The 20,440-nt window shown below is 50.8% G+C and overlaps 1 protein-coding gene across 3 annotated transcripts in view; it reads right to left on the bottom strand.

Annotated features, from left to right (window-relative positions):
- The window catches only part of Itgae (integrin subunit alpha E), a 54,458-nt gene that overhangs the window by 20,324 nt on the left and 13,694 nt on the right, over positions 1–20,440 (bottom strand). For all 3 annotated transcript variants that reach the window (XR_015631104.1, XM_087574645.1, NM_031768.3), the window contains 17 exon segments: positions 16,730–16,827; positions 15,921–15,988; positions 15,475–15,592; positions 15,124–15,261; positions 14,234–14,349; positions 13,562–13,713; positions 12,373–12,526; positions 11,762–11,912; positions 11,264–11,331; positions 10,323–10,461; positions 9,528–9,670; positions 9,057–9,197; positions 8,338–8,562; positions 7,398–7,528; positions 5,808–5,938; positions 3,606–3,769; positions 2,049–2,177 (listed from right to left, as the gene is read on the bottom strand). Coding sequence is in view for 2 of the 3 variants with exons in the window: in XM_087574645.1 (XP_087430771.1) it covers positions 2,049–2,177; positions 3,606–3,769; positions 5,808–5,938; positions 7,398–7,528; positions 8,338–8,562; positions 9,057–9,197; positions 9,528–9,670; positions 10,323–10,461; positions 11,264–11,331; positions 11,762–11,912; positions 12,373–12,526; positions 13,562–13,713; positions 14,234–14,349; positions 15,124–15,261; positions 15,475–15,592; positions 15,921–15,988; positions 16,730–16,827 (2,266 nt within the window). In the remaining variant the exon portion in view is untranslated.

The following is a 20,440-nucleotide window of genomic DNA, read 5'->3' as shown; positions in this document are numbered from 1 at the left end:
GGTCAGAGGCCAGCTCTCGGGAGTCAGTTCTCTCCCTCTAGCAGGGATCTGGGAACTGGACTCAGGTCATCAGGCTTGCCCAACGTGAATTTCTCCCTTCTCCACTCCACTCTGATGGAAGACAAGAGGGTTAACCTCCCTTAGCTCCCAGCTGCCTTTCACTGTCCGCTAACATCCATGCATTCACAGAACCTATTTCTTTTCTCATCCCTTTTATTGATGGAATAAATATATAAAAATCTCTTTCCCAAACCGTCAAGGTAATAACTTATATGACAGCTTATAAATGGATGTTGAGGAAGATATGTACATCTCAAATTTTCTCCCTAAATTGCTCATCTACAAAGGGAAGAGGGAGCATGAATGGCGAGCACACAATTAATACTGCGTGCCTCCTGCATGGTGTCCTGACACTGCCTTACTTCTGCTAGGCGCCTGCCAAAATGCACAGCCTGGATTCAAATATGAAGAAACATCAGAGATAACCCAACAGAGGGACAGGCTACAAAATGACTGCCCCACGTCCTCCAAACTGTGAGACTACTTAGGGACAAGAACAAAGGCTGGGCATGAAGTCCAATGCCTGTAGTTTTAGCACTTGGAAGGTAGAAGCAGGAAGATGAGGCTAAGTTGTATTAAATGAGACACAGTCTCAAAATAAAATAAAGACCAGGAAAGCCAGAAGTCAATCATTCTAGATTAGAAGTGACTAAGATAATAACAGTGAAAGATCCTACATTTATTTTAATTTATTATTGATCGATTGATGATCGATAAGGGGTCTTCTGTAGCTCAGACTGGCCTTGAAGTCACTGTTAAGCCATGGGTGGCCTTGCACTTCCCTTTTCTGCTTCTAGCTCTTAAATTCTGGGATTACAGTCATGTGTGCCATTTTATTGAACTCTAGGAACTGAACCTAAGACTCCATGTATCCTACGCCAGCATTCTACCAACTGGGCTACATCCCCAGAACTATTTTTTTCCTTTTACTAAAAAAGCAAAGGTACCAGGATCTCAGGTAAAGTGTGCATAGAGCAGTACGCCATCCGGGTCCCTCTGACTCCGAGCATTGTGCTATGGCAGGGAGTGGTCCTGCTTTTAGGAAGTATATACTGAGCACTGGGGTGAAGCAGTATCAGATATGTAACTTACTTTCCAGTGACAATTCTTTGGGTTTTGTTTTAGACAGGGTCTTACTCTGCAGTGCTGGGTGACCTGGAACTTGCTGGGTATACTTGACTGGCTTTGAAGTCTGCCTTCAGTCTGTGCTCCGTGAATGCTGGGATTAGAGTGTGCCTCCACGCCCACCCCAACTACCACCTTCTAATATTCCTGTTATCACTTCTTCCTCCCTGGTGATTTTTCTCTAGGTAGAGATTGGCAGAGTACCCTGGGAACCACAGCCTGGTTAAGGACAAATCACCTCAAGTATAAGAGGATTAGAAAAGTCAGCTCTTGGGGTTGGGGATTTAGCTCAGTGGTGGAGCGCTTGCCTACGAAGCGCAAGGCCCTGGGTTCGGTCCCCAGCTCCGAAAAAAAGATCCAAAAAAAAAAAAAAAAAGAAAGAAAGAAAAGTCAGCTCTTTTATCTTTAAGCTCCCCTTTGGGTCACGAAAAAGTTTCTGTGATATTACCTACCTGTCCCAGCTCCACTGATGGCACCAGGATAGAGGTAGGTACAGGTTAGAGCCAGACGGCCCAACATGAAGGCTCTGAGGAAGCAACTGTGCAAGGCTTCCTCTCTGCAGCACAGGAGCAGCCTCCAGCTTAGCCCCACGAGTGACCACAACATCCTAAGATACCATGCAAAGTCCGAGCCCCACTGCACAGTGCATTCATGTGCATCATTAGGCATGTAGGGACTACATATGCTCAGGGCAACAGTAGAGACCTGCTACTCACCGGTGAGCAATACACAGCAGCCATCTTGGGAGTTCCACCTCTCCCATGACTCTAGCTGTCTTTGAGGTTAGGGGAGGAGTTTGAGGTTAGGTGTTTCATGTGGGATGTCCCTCAAGACAGTTGGGTTCTTCCTGTGGGTAAAGTTACCTGGAAGATGGCAGAGGGTTCCTTGTAGTGGTCCAGGATGGGGTTGGGGTGGTTCCTCCTTTCCTCGGATGTCTGGAACTCATAACTGACCTTGATGGTGATGTTGGAGAAGCAGTCATCCTCACAAAGCTGTGGGTGGGGAGGACGGAGAGATCAGAGGTGTGTGTGTGTGAAGAAGGAGATATAAAGAGTGACAGTGATGACCTGGAAGTCTTCCAAAGGATCCAGGCAGAGGGCAGCTGTCCCTCGAGCAAGCCACCAAGAGACTTAGAAAAGGTTCCTCAATTTGCTCACCCTTGAATCTCAGGGCACTTGATGGCTCTCACCCTAGTCATAAAGGGATTCTAGCTTAGACTTTATGGGTTGGGCAGACAAGAGCCACAGAGGGGAGAGTCATAGCCACATGTGAGTTAACAAAGATGTCCAGTCAGCAGGGAGGGAGACTGAGAGATAAACTGAAAAGAGGAGGCGGGCAGGTGAGATGGCTCAGTGTGTAAAGGTGTTGCTCCCAAGCCTGACAACCCGAGATCAATTCCCAGAACCCGCAGTAAAAGGAGAGAACCAACTCCCACAGGTTGTTCTCTGACTACCATATGTACATCATGGAATACATAAATACATAAGTAAATAAATGTTGAACATGAGAGTAAGTCAGCTTGATTGCCTGGTAAAACACAGCTAGGCTTTTAAATGTTAAAATTTATTTTATTATTTTAATTATTTATATATGTGTGATGTGGGTTATGTGCACATGAATGCTGGTGCCTAAGGAGGTCAGAGGCATTGGGTCTCTGGAGCTGGAGTCACAAGCCACCCCCCACCCCCTCCCCATATGGTCCTGGGAACCAATTTCAGGTCCTCTAGGAAAAGCAACGTGCTCTCCTAACCACTGAACCATCTCCCTAGCTCTATGCCTTTATTTTTAGAGGGCCATAGATGTCCTAGAAACCTTCCCAAGCCAAGAATTCATGAGTTTGTTTTCTGAAATAAAAGGTCCACATGGTCCAAAGTTCTAAGACCCATTAGACCCTGAGTTCTGACAAGGCTACTTTTTAAAAACTCTCTCTCTCAATATCTTCAACAAGATTTCTCTTTCTAAGTAACCTTTTAAAAATAACTCTGTCTTTCTAGTTCTGCCTTTTTATTCTAATTTTCTGATGTGGATCCACTCAAGGCACTTCAGCCTACTGTCACTGTGAGGTAAGATTAGACACCCTAATTAAACCATTCCCGGCTTCAGCCAGCTTCTAGGAGGCTCAGTGATGGCGTCTGTGTTCAATGTTGGTAGATGCCTGCCCTCTGTCCTGCTCTTTCTCCCTTCTTCCTTTGCTCCTTCCTTCCCAGGGGACTACTAAGCATAGTTCCTCGCACATGCAGATCCTGCACTGTATCACAGACATGCCCGCAGCCCAAGCTTCTATAGTTTGGATTTCTGGTAGGATTATGTTTCCCGGGCCACTCTGTGGTCCTTGATATGCTATGGTTGCTTCAGTCACCTCATTTGTCTGTGTGGGGAAGCTCCTGCACTGCATTCTCTGGGATGTTGTCTCTACTTACCTCCTCCTCTGTGGAGATGAGCCCGAAGTGTTCACACAGAGAGGATCCTCCGCTCCACTTCATAAGGCAGCTTTGACAACAACTCCGGTCTGCACACTGCAGCCTCTGCTTCTGCTTGGTCACATCCACATCCACGGTAAAGTTTAGTGACATCCCTCTAAGGCCTGGAGTTGAAGACCAGACCTTCTGATGAGGCTGGGAAGGGCAAGGCCTGTGAGGCTCTGTGAGCCACTGCTGAGCATGGCCCCCAAGCATGCACTTCCTTGAGGCCAGACTCTAGGTTCTTTTGGGGGTCTCATCATACAGCTCAGCCTAGAACTTGAATTCACAGAGATCCACCTGTCTCTGCCTCCGAGTGCTGGCATTAATGCCCGGCTAGTCATCATCATTGTGAAGATGGTTTTCCCCCTTTTTTCTGATAGACCTGGCCAGGGTCTCTCGGTGGTCTGGACCCACATCCAGCACATTCCCTAGGCTGAGTCCAACCTTCCTTAGAGAAAGAGGCTTTAGAAGGTGTGCTGACTAGTTTCATGTCAACTTGATACAAGCTAGAGATCTTTGGAAGACAGGACCTAGTTGAGAAAATGTTCCCATTGGACTGGCTTTTGGGCAAGCAGGTAGTGCATCTTCTTGATTAGTGTGGGAGGGCCCTGTCCATTGTGGGTGGTGTCACTCCTGGGCTGGTGGTCCTGGGTGCTATAAGAAAGCAGGCTGAGGGCTGGAGAGATGGCTCAGCGGTTAAGAGCACCCGACTACTCTTCCAGAGGTCCTGAGTTCAATTCCCAGCAACCACATGGTGGCTCACAACCATCTGTAATGAGATCTGATGCCTTCTTCTGGTGTGTCTGAAGACAGCTACAGTGTACTTATATATAATAAACAAATCTTTAAAAGGAAGGAAGGAAAGAAGGAAGGAAGGAAGGAAAGCAGGCTGAGCAGGCCATAAAGAGCAAGCCAGTAATACAAACTGTAACTGAAACCCTTCTCACTCTAAGTTGCTTCTGGTTGCAGTTTTTTAAATCACTGTTATTTCTCCACCAGTGAAATGAGCCTACTCAAACCAGATTTGTGTGCCTGTGCGTGTGCATATGTGTGTGTGTGTGTGTGTGTGTGTGTGTGTGTGTGTGTGTGTGTAGGTTTTTTGGGAAGCTGCTCTCGGGAGTGTGAATTCACTGGCCCCAAGGAAAGAGGTCAGAGAAGTTGACATGAGAAGGGAGAAAGACAGGAGAGGAAGAAGAGAAAGAGTGTGCACTGAGAGAGGAGAGAGACCAAAAAGTCTGGATTACATAGGGAAGAGCCTCTGGGGGAAGGGCAGCCCAGGAACAGAAACTAAAACAGGAGAGTGAGGTGGAAGGACAGGAAAAGGGAGAAAAGTGGGGAGGAGGAAGAGGAGAGGGAGAAGGAAGAAGGGAAGAGGGAAAAGGGAGGAGGGGAAAAGTACAGTAAGTAGAGAGAGAAATTGCAAGATCTGAACACAGCAGAGCTGAAAACATCTTGAAGATAGCCTGGGCCAAGCCCCTTACTGTACAGAACATAAACCAGGGCCCAGCAAGAGAAGGACACCTGCCTTGGGACACCAAGTCCTCAGTAACCTAAGTCTGCACTTCATTCTTTCCCTTTTTGAAACAGGCTCACATGTAGCCCAGGCTGGACTTGAACTCATTAAGTAGCCGAAAGTGACCTTGAACTCTTCATCTTTCCCCATCTCCCAAGCTCAAACTACCATACCTGACCAGTTCTGTCATGCCCTCACCCAAGAGGACTGCTTCATACTTGCAGGGAGCCGTCACTAGGATTGTTCATAAGGTTTAAACCTTGGGGACTTGTTGGGAGATTGCTGGGAGGGAGCTCTTAGGCCTGGACACTTGGGCTGTGACAGCCTTGCCCTCCTCCCTCTGGCCTTCTTCCTTCTGAAAGCATGCTCCCAGGTAGGGAGTGGAAGAGGAGCCAGGCTTCCAGCAGGTTCTCTTGGGGGGACCGGGAAGGGGAAACAGGCTGCGAGGTGGGGCAGCCTCTGCCTTTCTGAATACTGTTTCAGAAGCATCCCTCCTCCCAACATGATCTCAGCTCATCTGTTTCCGGGGGCATCCATAGTTAACCAAACTAAAGACAAAGGAGCTAGTCTCCTAGAGAGGAATCGGTACCATCCCTGCAAGCTAATCGGGAATGACTACAATACCACGGGGTCCAGGCAGCCATTACCTGGTTCAGAAGGTACAGCTGAAGAGTCAACTTTGAAGCACAGTTCTACATCCATCTTGTCCTTGAAGGCCATGGGCAGCGCATCAGGGGTAAAGGTCATAGACACAGTCAGGTCCACCACAGGTCGTGAGCTAAAGAAGACAGCAAAGAAGCCCATGAGAAGTGCAGAGTCAGCCGCACTCAACATCTCCAACATTCGGGGCTGCACTGAGTCCACAGGACGTATTAGCACCCTGTGTTGGGGGTGGTGGGGGTGAGGATTTGTTCTTATGGGGGAACAAATTTCAGTCTTGTGGCTAGAGCCTCTGTGTACCATGCCCTGCAGAAAGTTCCACACCTGTTGTCTGCTCACCAGCACCTCCAAGTGGAGCCCTCAATCCTTCCACCTTCCAAGCCCGAGTCTGCCCCTGCCCCAGGCTCCTGTTTCAGTAAATGGTGCTACCTCACCCACTGGCCATCATCAACAGGAACAGAGAAATACTAGGTCCGGGTGATGCTGAGGTAGGAGAAGGTGATAGAAAGGGAGGCACTTAGAACCGGTGGTCAGAATGCTTTTCCTGATAAGGGGACCTTGAAAGTGAGGCCATTAACAAGAAAAAGCCAGCTATGAGAGGGTCTGAGCGGAGGAGGAAGCATTCCGGGCAGAAAACACAAAAGGCCTGTGGCAGGATGAGGCTTGTTTGTTTGAGAAACACCAAGGTCAGGAAGACAGAGGGTGGGCGGGGCCAGCCACAGACTGCGCTGTAGGCAGAGAGGAGGAAGTGGGATTGGGATTGTACTGAGGTGGGACCCACTGAGACGTTTTAAGCAGTAGAGTTAGAGGGATCACATCAAGAGAACACAGTCTACATGGCAGACCTGGCAAAAGATGACAGCCCCCCTGTGCTGGGAGGTGTTTTGAAGTCAACATCAACAAAAAAGCTATAGACAGGACAATGGAGGAAGGATGGAGAAGCCCAGAGAGAGCTTTTGTCCTCTGTGGCTCAGAGGACCTTGGGCTTACCTGCCTCAGCCTCCTGAGTAGCTGAAATTACAGGCCCATGCTACCAGACACAGCCCCAGAGTTTAATAATCACTTTCTAGGTGGGTGATAGAGTACCATTTGCTGAAACAGGAGCCTGGGGCAGGGCAGATTGGGAATTGGAGCTCCATTTGGAGGCCTGTTCACTTGGAGACATTGGTGACACCCAGACAACAGATGTGGAACTTTCTGCACGGCAGGGTACACAGAGGCTCTAGCCACAAGACTGAAAATCGCCCCAGAGGTTCTGAAAAACACAGCATGCTGCACCCCACCACCAGAAGTGAACTACCTTCCTTGAGTACTTTGTCATGTGACCCTCCCACCCCTGTGAGCCAGGCACTGTCGTTAGTCCCAACTGTGGATAAGAAAGTTGGGACTTAGACTTTGACACCGGAAGCAGCCTGCTGAGAGCTAAAGGAGCAAACCCACCCAGGCAGACCCTCAACCTGTACCCCGTCTCCACACTTCTCCCCTCCCTCCGTGCCTGGAATCTGCAGGGCCCACGGAGTGTAGAACAAGGGACGGGGCTGGGGCTTGAGTCAGAAAAGGGCGGGGAAGACCCCTACCGGAGCACAACTGCCACATCCTGAGAGCCAACTGTGATGTCGGCAAGGTCATCGCCACTGAAATCTAAACCACCAGACACAGACATGCCAAAGTAGTAGAGTCCCAAGGCCACAGAGGAGGCTCTGATCTGCTGTGGGAGGAGAAAGAGAAGCTTCGCCTCTATCCCCCTTCAGCGGCAGCACCCACCTCCTCATCCTGGGGGTGAACTGTCTCTGAGCAAGTAACATCTGGGTGGATCCCCGAGGGCAGGTGACACTTTATAGGGGGAAGTGGAGGGGAAGAGCAGAGGGCTCTGAGGACACAGTGAAGAAGGTAGGGAGATGTGAGTACGGGGAGGCTTGATGTGGGCTGGGGAGGGGGGTGTCAGAAAAGGGAGATGGGCTGGAGGCAGGAGCTGGGGCCAAGGAGAGGGTAGAAGGCCTAAGCTGATGCTATGGGGTGTGTGTGTGTGTGTGTGTGTGTGTGTGTGTGTGTGTGTGTGTGTGTGTGTGTGTTTGGAGGGGTGGACAGAGTTAAAATCATTATGATGTGGCTATATATTGGGTATCAAGATACTGGGGGACTATCTCAGTCATCGTGTGTGGAGAAGAGGGGAATTAGTGCACAGCGAAGCAACAGCTTTCTGGATGATGTTTGAGGACTGAGATGTCTAAGAGTAAGCAGCATAGGGACCGCCTGAGGGAAGCAGCTGGAGGAGGAGGAAGGGGAGGACCGAGAGAGTATGGAGGAACTGGATGGAGACCAGAGGCAGAGAGGAGGGACCTGAAGTGGGCTGATGGCCAGCCTACCCCTGGTGACTTCCTGCCTTCACTGGCATTCTCCACCACCAGAGAGAGGCTGGCCCAGCACATAGGACTGAGGCTAACTTATGGTTTTAGTTCGCTGTCTGTGGGAGGTTTGAGCCCCAGAGAAGAAACAGGGAAGCCCTTGCATAGTTACCTGGGAGGGACTGGCATGCAGGCCACCTGAGTGTCCATTGTAGATGTACACGCTGCCATAGCTTGCCCCATCGCCTGCCCCAAAGCCCTCCAGAGGGGCCCCAATGGCCACATCTGTGAATTTATCTTGATTGATATCCCCCACAGCTGCCATGGCAAAGCCGAAGCGGCTACTGGTGAGCCCAGGGTACCCACTCAGTGTGTATACCAAGGAGAAGGGAGCATCCTGCAAAGTGAACCAACAGTTCAGTTCCCAAGAAAGGTGTGTGGGCAATCATCCTGGGACCACCCGGAGGGTGTGTTCCCTCAAGTTCCCACTCTCCAGCAGGAGTCTGAGAAAAAAAAAGGGAACAGGCCTATAGTAAAGCTAGTGTCTCGAAGTCTAGGACCTGGAGCCTGCCTTCTCTATTCCCACATATTGCTGTCTTAGCAACAGAGAGGCTTAGGGTCCAGTTGCAGTTCTCCCATACCCTTGTGGAAAACCTGGAGCAAGTCTCAGCATCGGTAATGTGACAGTGAGAGCTGCTGTCATAGTTACTGTGAGAAACGGCAAGACCAGAGCAAGGGTTCCATCTACTGGTCAACTATGGCAGATGCTACTACCCCCATGAGTACTGTCCAACCTTAACCAAGCAGATATGAAGCCCAGGTTCATCCAGCCTCTGCTACCTAAGCAGACAGAAGCAGCCTCAGCAGGCTCACGGGGCTAAACACTCTCACCTGCTCGTGCACGCGGTACACATAGACTCTGCCTTCTTCTCCACGGATGTGGTAAAATGGAGCTGCCACCAGCAGAAAATCTGTGATTCCATCCATGTTGATATCCACAGGGCACAGCACAGAGCCAAAATAGGACCCCATCTACAGCCCAGAAAGAACTCAGCAATCTTGAGGATGGGGAGACTCCTTCTGCCCTCCCAGCTCTGGGGAAACCCCTTCCGCCCTCCCCGCAGCTAGAGCAGTCGCTTATGCTCTTCCTGGAGCACCAAGCTGGGGTTCTTCCAGATCAACCTGATCTCTGGGGTCACAGGGGATTAGGGGTGAGTAGCTGAGTCTCCACAGAGGGAGCCCGCGGAGCAGACATGAGAACCCCTGAATTTACACCCAGACCTGAGCCTTGCCCAGGGCAGGCACATCCTTCCCAGGACCTCAGGCCCCTCCTGGTGGAAAGGTGACTTCTCCAGGAGATACCTGCTCTCCTTCTATCCGTCGCATGAAGGTTTCCTCTCCGTCCTCCTTCTGGAGCTCAAACACAGCCCCACGGAGCTTGTGCCTTGGAGCCCCTGCCACGTAGGAGACACCATGGGCCTTGTGTAGCGCTGCAACTGAATAACCTGGGGCCAGAGTGGTGTGACTGCAAACAATTGCTCCCCCCCACCCCCCCGTCCAGTCTTTCCCTTCAACTCCATCTTCCCAGTCACATGTTCCCACTGAAGTCAGTTCTGCGCTGACAGTGACATGTGTGTCCCCATGCACCGCTTCAGCACATGAGCTCTGTATGTGAAGACCAGGATAAAGGATGGGGAGGGGTACCTGCTACTGTTATTAACAGAGATGTCTTGATTCCTCTTATTCCGAGCCCAAGGCCACCCTGTCTCCAGCCTAATTCTCAATGTCAGGGTCCCTGACTAAGGTCTGATAGCTTGATTGTGAGTCACGAGACCGATCATAACTTGTCTCCATTAGGAATCCTAATATGCAGACCAGCAGAAAACCTCAGTGTCTCAGACTGCCTTGTCACCGGGTTAGCTTCCAAGCCCGTCTTCTAACCCCAGCCCCAGATGACGAGTTTGCTATTGCTCCTTCCTAGCCATCAGGCCCTATCCTCATATATCCATTTGCTAGGGTTCCTTGCACTCCAGGCTCCATTTTCCCCATCCAGGCCCGGCCCTCGCCCCACCTTCTTGCTATCCCAGAGCCGTTTTCTCTTTGCCACCTTCAGGCCCCACCCTCGTCCCGCCTGCATCCACCAGACCCCGCCCTTACCGAGGTAGCTGTACTGTGCGGCCCTGAAGTCCTCCTTGGCTGTCTGGTTTAGGAAGCGGCCCCGACCATTCTGTGTGTTGTAGAGCAGCGCGCCCCCAGACCAGTTAAAGGCCCCCACAGTGCCAAGCAACACCTGCCCCTGCAGAGGACCCAGAGGGCACCAAATGAACAGGAGGGACCCCAGGGGCCAGAGAAACAAAACTTCCTGGATAAAGAGGGTCTCCAGCGTCCACGAAGGAAGACGGGTTGGCAAATACTGGGTTTTGCGCTCTGTTCTCATGAGTCCCGCAAGTAACCCAAACTCCAGAAGGCACCCTGGGACCCAGATCCCGGGCAGTCTTCAGCACATGACAGAGTGAGATGGTGCTCCTAACCCCCTCCACCCACCTCCCCGCCCCCCCCGCCCCCGCTTTCCCCTGTGCTGTGGAAAGGTGCTGTATCCTGCAGCATGTGTTGTGTGTGTGTGTGTGTGTGTGTGTGTGTGTGTGTGTGTGTGTGTGTGGTAACTGGCTTTAGCTCTCACCTGCACAGAGCCCCCACCCCCGTTAGTGAGTGTCCTGTCTGTTGTCGTGTGTCACCCCCTCACCCCCCACCCTTACCCTGTCTGCTTCCTCTTTTCCCACACACTGGACATAGCTTCAGCTTTATCAAACTACCTGTTTTCCTGACACTTCGGTGGGCTTGTTACCAAGGCTGAATCTCAGTCCTTACAGCTAAGAGAAGGTCCCAATCCCTTATGCACGCAAAGTGACCTACTATAATAAATCACTATTCTTTTGTCTATCTCAGCAGTCCAGATAGGGGAAGGGAGTGGATAGTTTCTCTTGTTTCTAAACTGGCTCCTGCCGAGACACTCCCACAGGGAAACTATGAACCAGGAGCCCCTCATTCCCTGGCGGTACATATCGGGGAACCTGCACCAACATGAGTGGGCCACAAACCTTGTCCAGGATCTGAGCACTGAAGCCAGTCTGTGCGAGTTGATATTGAAGGGTGTCTCCAACTGTGCCTGGAAGCCAAGGAATCCGGTGAAATATGCTGTGCCAATTGGCAAGGTAAGGTATTAGATGGCCAGGCCAGGCCCCCGAAGGGATGGCTATTTGGTGGAATAATGCACTGAGCTGAGAACAGAGACCTGGTTTGTGCTTAAGAAAGTACTGGCTGGCTGGGCCTGGCCAGTTCCCGTTGTCTTCCTGGGCCTCTGTCTCCTCATCTGTTAGTTCCTGTTGGGACTCTTTTGGTCTTACTTGCTTTTCTACCACGGGCTCAGCAGAGTTTCATAGATTCAGGGAGCAGGGAGAACCAGGGGTGCCATTGCCATTTTAGAGATTAAGAGCTGTGTGTCTCTGGAGGAGGAGGTAGGAGTCAGGGAAAGTTGGTCTTGAGGAGGGCGTCCTGCTGAACACGAGGCCTTCTCACAGGGTCCAGCGAGCCCTTACCTTCCATGTGGATGATCCTCTGCTGTAGCTTGCTCAGCAGCCCATCCAGAGCCGAGTAGTTGGTCACCTTGAAAGTGTGGGCCGCTTTAGGGTCTGAGGCAATCAGCTTCAGTTCTCTGTAAGTGTTATTATTCTCGAATGCATTGCCTACCTGTGTGAAGAACCCAGTCAGTGAGCGATTCGTCACCATCTCCTTCCTTCCTTCCTGCTTGTTATCCTTCTCTCCCAGTAAAGCTCCTCTTTTGGCTGTGTGTTCCTGACATGCCTGGATCTCCTCAGCACCCCCTCTCTGCTTACAGAGCCTGATGACCTTTCCCTGTGTATCAGGCCTGATGTCTGTGTTAACTACTGAGACACACTCAGGTCAGTAGTCTCCCTAGGAACCTTCATACAGACTCTCGCCATCCTGTTCAGCCAGTGAGCTATGCCCACCTCGGGATGAGCCTTCTGTAGGACCCAACAAGGAGGGGGGCATGTTAGAGCATGTGGCCAGGAGGAGAGGAGCAACTGTGAAGAGAGAGAGTTTGGATACACTGCTCCCAGACCCACTGGGCTGCCCCCTCACCCAGTCTATACAGGGGCGGGTTTGCTTCTCAGCTCTTAGCACTTACCCCAATGGCAAAGCGCACAACACCCTGCATCTTTGAGGAACTGATGACAGTCGTAAGGTTGAGAGGGTCCCTAAATATGTCACCATCAGTAAGCACCACCATAACCTTCAATGCTTTCTTTCTGGAGCCACGACTTGGAATGAAGATATTATCTCTTAACAGAAGAGAGAATGGAGACAACTGTCTAATGGGCTGTCTGGGCTCTGGGTTAGGTTTTATTCATTGAATAGCTGAAATTGGAGACTTAAGGAACCCCTGCCCCAGAAACACAGGAAGAACACACTTGTCTACTCTGGAGATGCTAATGCAAAAGAGGAAGTCTCCAGTCAGACAGGCACTGGCGAAACAAAGTAATTTCTCCCTGAACAAAGACCCAGAAGAGGGTGGATTTATATCACACAGCAAGGCATAAGCCACACAGACACACGTACTCTTCGTCGGCTCCCCATTGTAAGACCACTGTGCCCCCCAACCCCCATTATGTGTACCCCAAATGGAATTTTAGGCTGAAAGGACAGGCAATATTTTTTTTTAAAATTTTACTTCTATAAAAAATGTATTCTGGATTTTATGTTTGTTTTGTTTTGTGAGGTTTTGTTTGTTTGTTTTGCCTGGTTGTTTTTGTTTGTTTGTTTGTTTGTTTGTTTGTTTGTTTGAGGCGGGGTCTCTCTGAGTAGCCCTGGCTGTCCTAGAACTGGCTGTGTAGAGCAATCTGTCCTCAAAGTCACTTTTGGGGTTTGAGGCACAATTTTCCAGCCTCTTGAATGCTGACATTACAGATATGTGTCACCTTGCCTAGTTTCAACGGTCCATATGCACCTGGCACTATTATAAATATAGTATATAGTTATATATAAATATAACTATTTATTCCTCACACAGCCCTAAGAAGCATCAACTTGTGTTATCGTCATGTTAGAAGTGAAGAAGGTTAAGTAATGTAAGGAGCACAGGAGGTTAAGCAATTTCTCAGAGCTCATACAAGAACAGCTAGGATCTGAGCCCAGCACCCTTCTCCTGGGCACTCCTGAGCAACTAATAGCAGGAAGCCTGGGGAGGGGGAGCATTACAGAAAGACAGGTGTCATTCTCCCAGCCTTCTCAGCACCCTAACCTCCTTCTCCCACAGTTTCGCCCAGTCATCCTTCCAGACACTGTGCTACAGAGCCTCTCAGAGGCATGGGACTCACAGGACATGCTGCATGGCTGAGGCGGTCTTAGTGACTTCCTTCACTTGAACGATGCTCTGAACTTTGGCAAGGGAGGCGTTGATGTCCCGGCTGTCTAGAAGATCAAACTCAGTCTGGATCACGCCCCCATACTGCACCAGGGCAAAGTTGCACTGGATGGGGACAGAGGGAGGTGGAGGGGGTTATTGGACTGCACTACAGACAACCTTGTCCCAGAAACACAGGAAGAAAGCACTTGTCTATTCTGATGTCCCTGAACACAAGGAGATGCTAATGCAAAGGGAAGTCTTCAGTCAGGCAGGCACTGGTGGAGCAGAGTAATTTCTCCCTGAATCTGTGTCCCCATGAAGACCCCTCTATATTGACTGTAGGTTCAGCATGTCACTTTCTTTGGCTAGTGAGATATAAACACGTGTATGTATTGGGACTTTGAAGCATTCATGGCTACCACAAATGAGTAGAGCCATCTCAAGCCATCCAACCCTAGTCAAGCAAGCAGATGCCTATAACAGCATGGTGGCTCCAGACAAAACTGACAGAAGAGTCACCCAGCTGAGCTCAGCTCAAATACCTAAAGAGCTATGAGCAGATGAAGGGTAGCTGTTCTGAAGCTGGTACTCAGAAACAGATGTGTGCGTAGGTGACAAGAGCCCAGCCATCAAGGAAGCCCACCTCAAAACACTTTTCATAGAAGTTCCTCATCATCGTAGAGATGAAATCTTTGGCCTTCTGGAAGTCTGAGGGTTCAATGCTTCCTGAGCCATCCAGAACAATAGCGATTTCGGTGCCTGGTCAGGACGAAGGAGCAGGAAGGTGTGGGTGTGACTCCAGGCAGGAATAAGGGCGGTGTTCTGCCCTGTAAGGCACCCACCCACCCCCACACATACACAAAATACTCAGAACCTGTCTGTGGTTCAGTTCAGGGAAGAAGCCACGGAAGCTCCTGAGAATGGAGTTCTCCCCATCAGACCCCATATCCTGAGACCCTGTATCCCTGGCTATCCTGGAGCTCTCTCTGTAGACCAGGCTGGCCTCAGACTCAGAGATCCACCTGCCTCACGAGTCTCCTGAGTGCTCGGATCAAAGGTGTGCACCATCACCTTTCTTACCTTAAAGGCAAAGAGAGATCTAAGACCTGGTTTTGACTACTATGGGACTCACTCTCATTTTGGTGACCAGTTTCCCCACCTCTAAGAAGGGCCAATGAGATGGTTCAGCTGGTAAAGGAGCTTGTGGCCAAGCCTCATGACCTGAGTTTGATTCCCGGAAACTCACACAGTAGAGGTATAGACCTGACTCCTGCAAGTTGTCATCTAACCTCCACATGTGTGCTGTGATATGGGACTGTGTTTGCACGCACACACCCCCATACACAATGAACAGACACACAAATAAATGTTTTTGTTTTTTTTTTTTTTTTTAGTTGAGGAGACAGGGCTGGGACTTGCTATACCTAAAGGACCTGGGCACTTTTCCCCATCTTCTAGATCTGAACACATCTTCCTTCCAGAGGCCATTAGCCTGGTGTTCATTATGGAGACCCCTAATCTGCCTCTTCTCACCAGCTTCCTCCTCGTCTTCCTCCTCCACTGCCTGTCGTCGGAGTCTCCTGGCTGATTTCGTCTCCTCCCCTGTGCTGCCTCCTTTGCTTCCGTAGTAGTCACCAGAGTTCACAGATGCACCCAGATCCAGGACTCCTTCTTTAAGAAACACACAGATAAGACACAGAATCAGAAGAAGCCTCGGTGCACAGTTGCCTGCCCCCAAGACAGAGATCATTAACTCTTCCTTGACAAGGACCCTGAGCTTGCTTGTCCCACTCTAGGACAAGTTTCTACTCCTGTTGTGAGCTGGTGTGTCTCCTTGGATCCTTCTTTAATATGGTCCAAGGTCAGAGAACCTCCAATCCTTACCAAGGTCAGAGAAGTAGGCTTGCGCCTGGAGGTCCAAGTTGGGGGTAAGTAGGCTGCAGGCACCGGTGAGCTCCGAGTTAAGGCTGCGGGGCTTCCGGGACTGTACCTGAATGCATACCTGGAGAGAAGAAAAGAGAGGGAGCAGGCAGGTGAGTGGGGTCAGCCCATACTTCCTAGTCACAGCCACTGTTACCCCCATTCCAGAACATAGTGGCTCAGTCAGTTAGAGGACAGAGGAACAGCTGCCTCAGTCCTCAGGGTCAGGCGTCAGGTGCTAGAGTCAGAAATGCCATCTGTGGGCGCTGGCTGGGTCAGACGGCATTACTATAGATGGTCAGACCACAGATAGATGGCAGCATAGCAATAGGATTGGCAATGCCATCATCACCCACAGGAGCCAGCACCAACCTCCCCAGGGCCCTTTGTCCTCCTGCCTATCTACTCACCAAAACACCATTGTGGTTCCTGACCAATGTCACTCCCTGGTACCTGCCCTTTGGCATAAGGATGTGCTCTGAAACAGTTAAGACAGGGAAGGATGAAGGGGATTCTGGGAGCCCACCATCAAGCCAAGGTCGGGGCCACAGGGATGCTGATGCCAGGCAGCAGCCTTGAGAAGCTAGAGTTGGAGGTTCCATGGATCTGAGTAGCTTGGGAATGTCAGGATGCAGTCCCTGTCCCAACCCCCTCTACCATCTCAACCCCACTCAAGACCCCACTGCCCAGCCTTGACAACCAGGGATGGAGATTCAGAAATGACTGCCACCTAGGGCTTCTTAAAGGGCTCCTGGCGTGTGTGGGATTGGGGGAAGCCGCAGGCTGTAGGTGCCTGTGACCTATGGGTTAAGGCCATTGGGCTGACTGCTGAACATGGACTTGAATGTATATCTGGGGAGAGAGATCCAGGGAGACTCCCAATGTCAGCCTTGGGTCTCCACGCATGCCCAACTACATGTGAACACAGAGACACATAAAAATGTGAACCTACTACTTAACATAGGGCCAGGTACATGGTGAGCATTCAGTGAGTGTTGGTTCCAGATCTGTCATTAGGACTGTGTCAGGAGAGGCAGGCTGGGCTGTGGTGGGCAGCATGAGCCTGGGCACTGGGGTTCAAGGCTCACTATGGGGCTGCCGGGCAGAAGTGGTTAGGCTGGATCAGGCAGGACTGGGATTAGAATCGTTTGAGCTGAGATTAGGTGGGGTTCCTAGGAGGTGCCCTGGGGAGCATGCTATGGAGGTGGGGTTGGCTTACCTACTGGCTGGCAACCAATTTCATCTGGAATGATGGATGTAGCACATTGATACAGGACTGCTGAATTCCTGTTGGAGCTGCGTCTGGCTACCAGGAGGCTAAGAGGGTGAGGAGACAGCAAAGACAAGCTGGCTGATGGCTCTTTTTCCCTTCCTGCCTGCCCAGATCCAGTCTTCCTATTCCTGCCTGAGGAAGAGGCCCAGACCTGGGTATGACAGACAGCTTTCTAGTCCAGGCCTGCAGACTCAGCATTAGAGGAAGGCGCTTAGTCTACACGGCTCTAGTCAGGGAAACTGTTAAGTGTAACCCCATCTGCCTGCCTGACAGTTTGGAGCACTTCTGGTGGCTAGAAAATACCCCTGTGGGATGGAATGGGGAACCAGGAAGTCACCAGCCATACTGCCGGGCCCTTGAAGGGCAAAGCTGACTGGAACATTTTACTCACCTGCCCTTAGCATTTCCTGACTGGGAACTAGAGGTTTGGGGAGCTGATGAAGACAGCCTGAGGAGATGTCAATCCTGCTGTGAAGTTCTTGTCTCCCATCTCAAGTTCAAGAAGATGGCAGAGGACAGTGTCAGTTTAAACAGTCTAACTATCACACTGCTCCATGGAGCCTGAGGCCCAAGGCAGTTGAGCCCCTGTGGCTGGGGTTGTAAGCAGAGCAGTAGGGAGGGGGAAGATCGCCTTCGTAATAGTGAACCAAGTGCAAGGCCTTTGTGGTGACAAAGCTATGGGGGGCTTTGTAAAAGGGAAGCACATGTTACATGATTAGTCTGTGCTTTTGAAAGGTCATGATGTGGCTGTGGGGGATAAAAGACAAGGTAGCACAGGAGGAGGGACAGACATGGGGTCCTGTCTCTACTTCCTCAGCTCTTGCCGCTAAGACACTTTTGTTTTTTTTTGTCAAGATGGGACTTCTCTGTCTGTGTAGCCCTGACTGTCCTGGAACTCACTCTGTAGACCACCAGGCTGGCCTCAAACTCAAGAGATCTGCTGCTTCTGCTTCCTGAGTACTGAGATTAAAGGGCTGCGACACCCCACCCAACTTTGACTAAAGACCAGGCATCTCTTTCTTTTTTCTTTTTGGTGGTGCTGACGATTAAACCCAAGGCCAGGCAAGTGCTCTGCCACTGACTCACATCAAACCCCTTGTTGTCTTTTTCCCCCTTAAACCCATCGTCACAGCCCACAGGCCAGAGAGGATCTGACCCCATCTCTACCTCTCCAACCTCCCCTGTTCACTCAGAGAAAGACCTGCAGATGTATGCTGTGGCCTTTAACAACGTTAGGTCCTGGTCCTTTCTCAACTCAGGCCCTCTGGCTAGCTGTCCTTTCTGCCTGCAACCCTGGCCTTCCACTCCCTAAAACTGTCTTGGCCCCATCCTGTACTCTGCTTAACTGTAACCCACTCATACTGCTTTCTCCAAGTAGCCCTACCTCATATGCCAGTTACCCTGCCTCTGACGCTCCCCTTCTCAGAACTTGTCACCACCAGACAGTAACTTGCTTCCTTATTTACCTATTTGTCATCTGACCCCTCCACCGAGCGAGTTCCCCAACAGTCTTGTCTACCTTGTCTATCACACAGCTCCTGAGGTCTAGAACACCTCCTAGCACAGTGTAAGTGCTCCGTACACATTTGTTGAATGACTTGCATGGCTGTACAGGCAATGGTTGAGGGATTGATCTGAGGCGTTGGACAGAGAGGTAAATGATCAAGGTGTGCCTGAGTGTTCCAAATTAGGTTACTGTTCAGTAACTCTGCCTCTCTCCCCAAGCTGTGTCGTCCCAGCCCAGTACCTTTCCTCTTGCTCCCAATGGAAGATGTGCTCATGTCCGTGTTCCTCCCCAGAGCACATAGAACAGCCCTGTGTCCTCCCTGTTTTCTCCTCCTGTGGTGACTCTTACTCCCTTCTCCTGCAGAGAAGCCTTCCTAGGCACCAGCTCTGCCTTCCCAAAGGAAGTTACAATGGAACCCCTCAAATCTCCAGTACACCCAACTACGAGATTCCCACTCCCATGCCCGACCTTTGTTTCTGCCTTGGCTGTGAGCTCCCAAGAGACCACCACGGGCAGCTATGCAGACTGCACACTGCAGTTCCCCAAGGTGGCCATCCATACATGCAATTCTGAGGCCTAAGGCCCAGTCTGTGTTGTTCCCCCCACCCTTCTATGGCTGGCAGCCTCCAGGTTTGCTGACTTAGTGACTAGCAAACCAGCTAAACACGGACTAACCAGCTATGATAAAGGGCCAGCTACGACAGAGGTTGCCGTCTACTGACCACTCCAGGTTCCCTGTTCCACTCTGGACTGGGTGTAGCTCCAGGATAGCTCATTCACTTCCTGCCTCCTCCCAGCTGGTAGTCCTATTCAATCCTCCATAATTCAGAAAGTACAGGCGTATGACTCCCACCCTGGGGATGAGAACAGTTATCAACCTGTTTCTCTCTCTATGGTGAACTGGGCCAACCAATTGGTGCATTTCCTGCCCCCTGCAGCAGGCCCAGAAACCCAGAATTGTCTCCACCACATCCTCCTGCTGACAGTGCAAACCCCCAGCCCCTCTGCCCTAGCAGGTATTCAGGGAGGTGCCCCACCAGGTTCCCCATCTCCCCCCCCCCCGGGGGGGGGCTGGGGACTGAACCCAGGGCCTTGCGCTTCCTAGGCAAGCGCTCTACCACTGAGCTAAATCCCCAACCCAGGTTCCCCATCTCTTGACAGCTCCCAGCACCCTATTCTTTGAGAGCTTTAAACATAAACACTCCCTCCCATCTACTGAGGCCTGAGGGAGGGGACATTAAAACTGTGAGCCTAGGGCTGGGAAGGGACCCACTGGGGTAGTGGTAGAAGATGGCAGGAGATGGCCACAGATAACAGATAACTTGACTAGAAATCATTTATGTTGTGCCAGCAACTTGGAAAACAAAATGCAAACTCAGCCGCCCTTTATAAACCTGATCAAACCAGTCCTGCTGGCTGTGGAGTAGAAGGGCGGGGGTGGGGGGGGGATTGCCCACAGACTCAGCATCAGGGCAGTTCACACCAGGCAAAACTCCAGCCTCGAAGAGTACCACTAATGAAGCTGAGAGACCTGGTGTTGCTTGAGGGTCGCTTGACCAAGTGGGTTCTGCTGTCTCATTTATGTTGAGTTAAACACTAGGCAGAAGCGGGCTGGAGAGACGGCTAAGCAGTTAAGGAATGAATGATATCCTGCCCTCTCGGCTCACATTTCCAGGCTGAACATAAAGCTACTTCCACTCACCGATTTGACCTGGTTTTGATTTCATGCAACCACACTTTGATTTTATTTATTTTTTTGTCTTTCATGTTACAAGTACTGCCAATATCTTCATATCAGGGAATGTCTTCATATCAATGAAGCTCACTAGTAGTGTGCCTTGAGGCCTTGAGTTCAATTGTCAACCACTCTCCTCCCCCTCCCCCAGCTCTGATCATCATCATCACCACCATCACCATCACCACCATCATCATCACCACCACCACCACCATCATCATCATCATCTACATGCCTGGAGCAGGGACCCCGCCATGGAGTGAATGCTTAGAATGTGTAAGATCCTGGGTTCATTCCCAAGAACCACATTTGGTTTTTCTTTTGCATGGACCTAAATATCTCTCTAGAGCTGGTGCCTGGGGTGCAAGTGCTGAACCAAAGGCCACTGTGCGTCCTGGACACACCAGAAATGGCC

Source organism: Rattus norvegicus, chromosome 10 (genome assembly GCF_021556685.1).
Source record: "Rattus norvegicus strain SHRSP/BbbUtx chromosome 10, alternate assembly SHRSP_T2T, whole genome shotgun sequence".
Taxonomy (NCBI): domain Eukaryota; kingdom Metazoa; phylum Chordata; class Mammalia; order Rodentia; family Muridae; genus Rattus; species Rattus norvegicus.
Note: the sequence above shows the minus strand (reverse complement) of the source record. Positions and strands in the feature narration are given on the sequence as shown.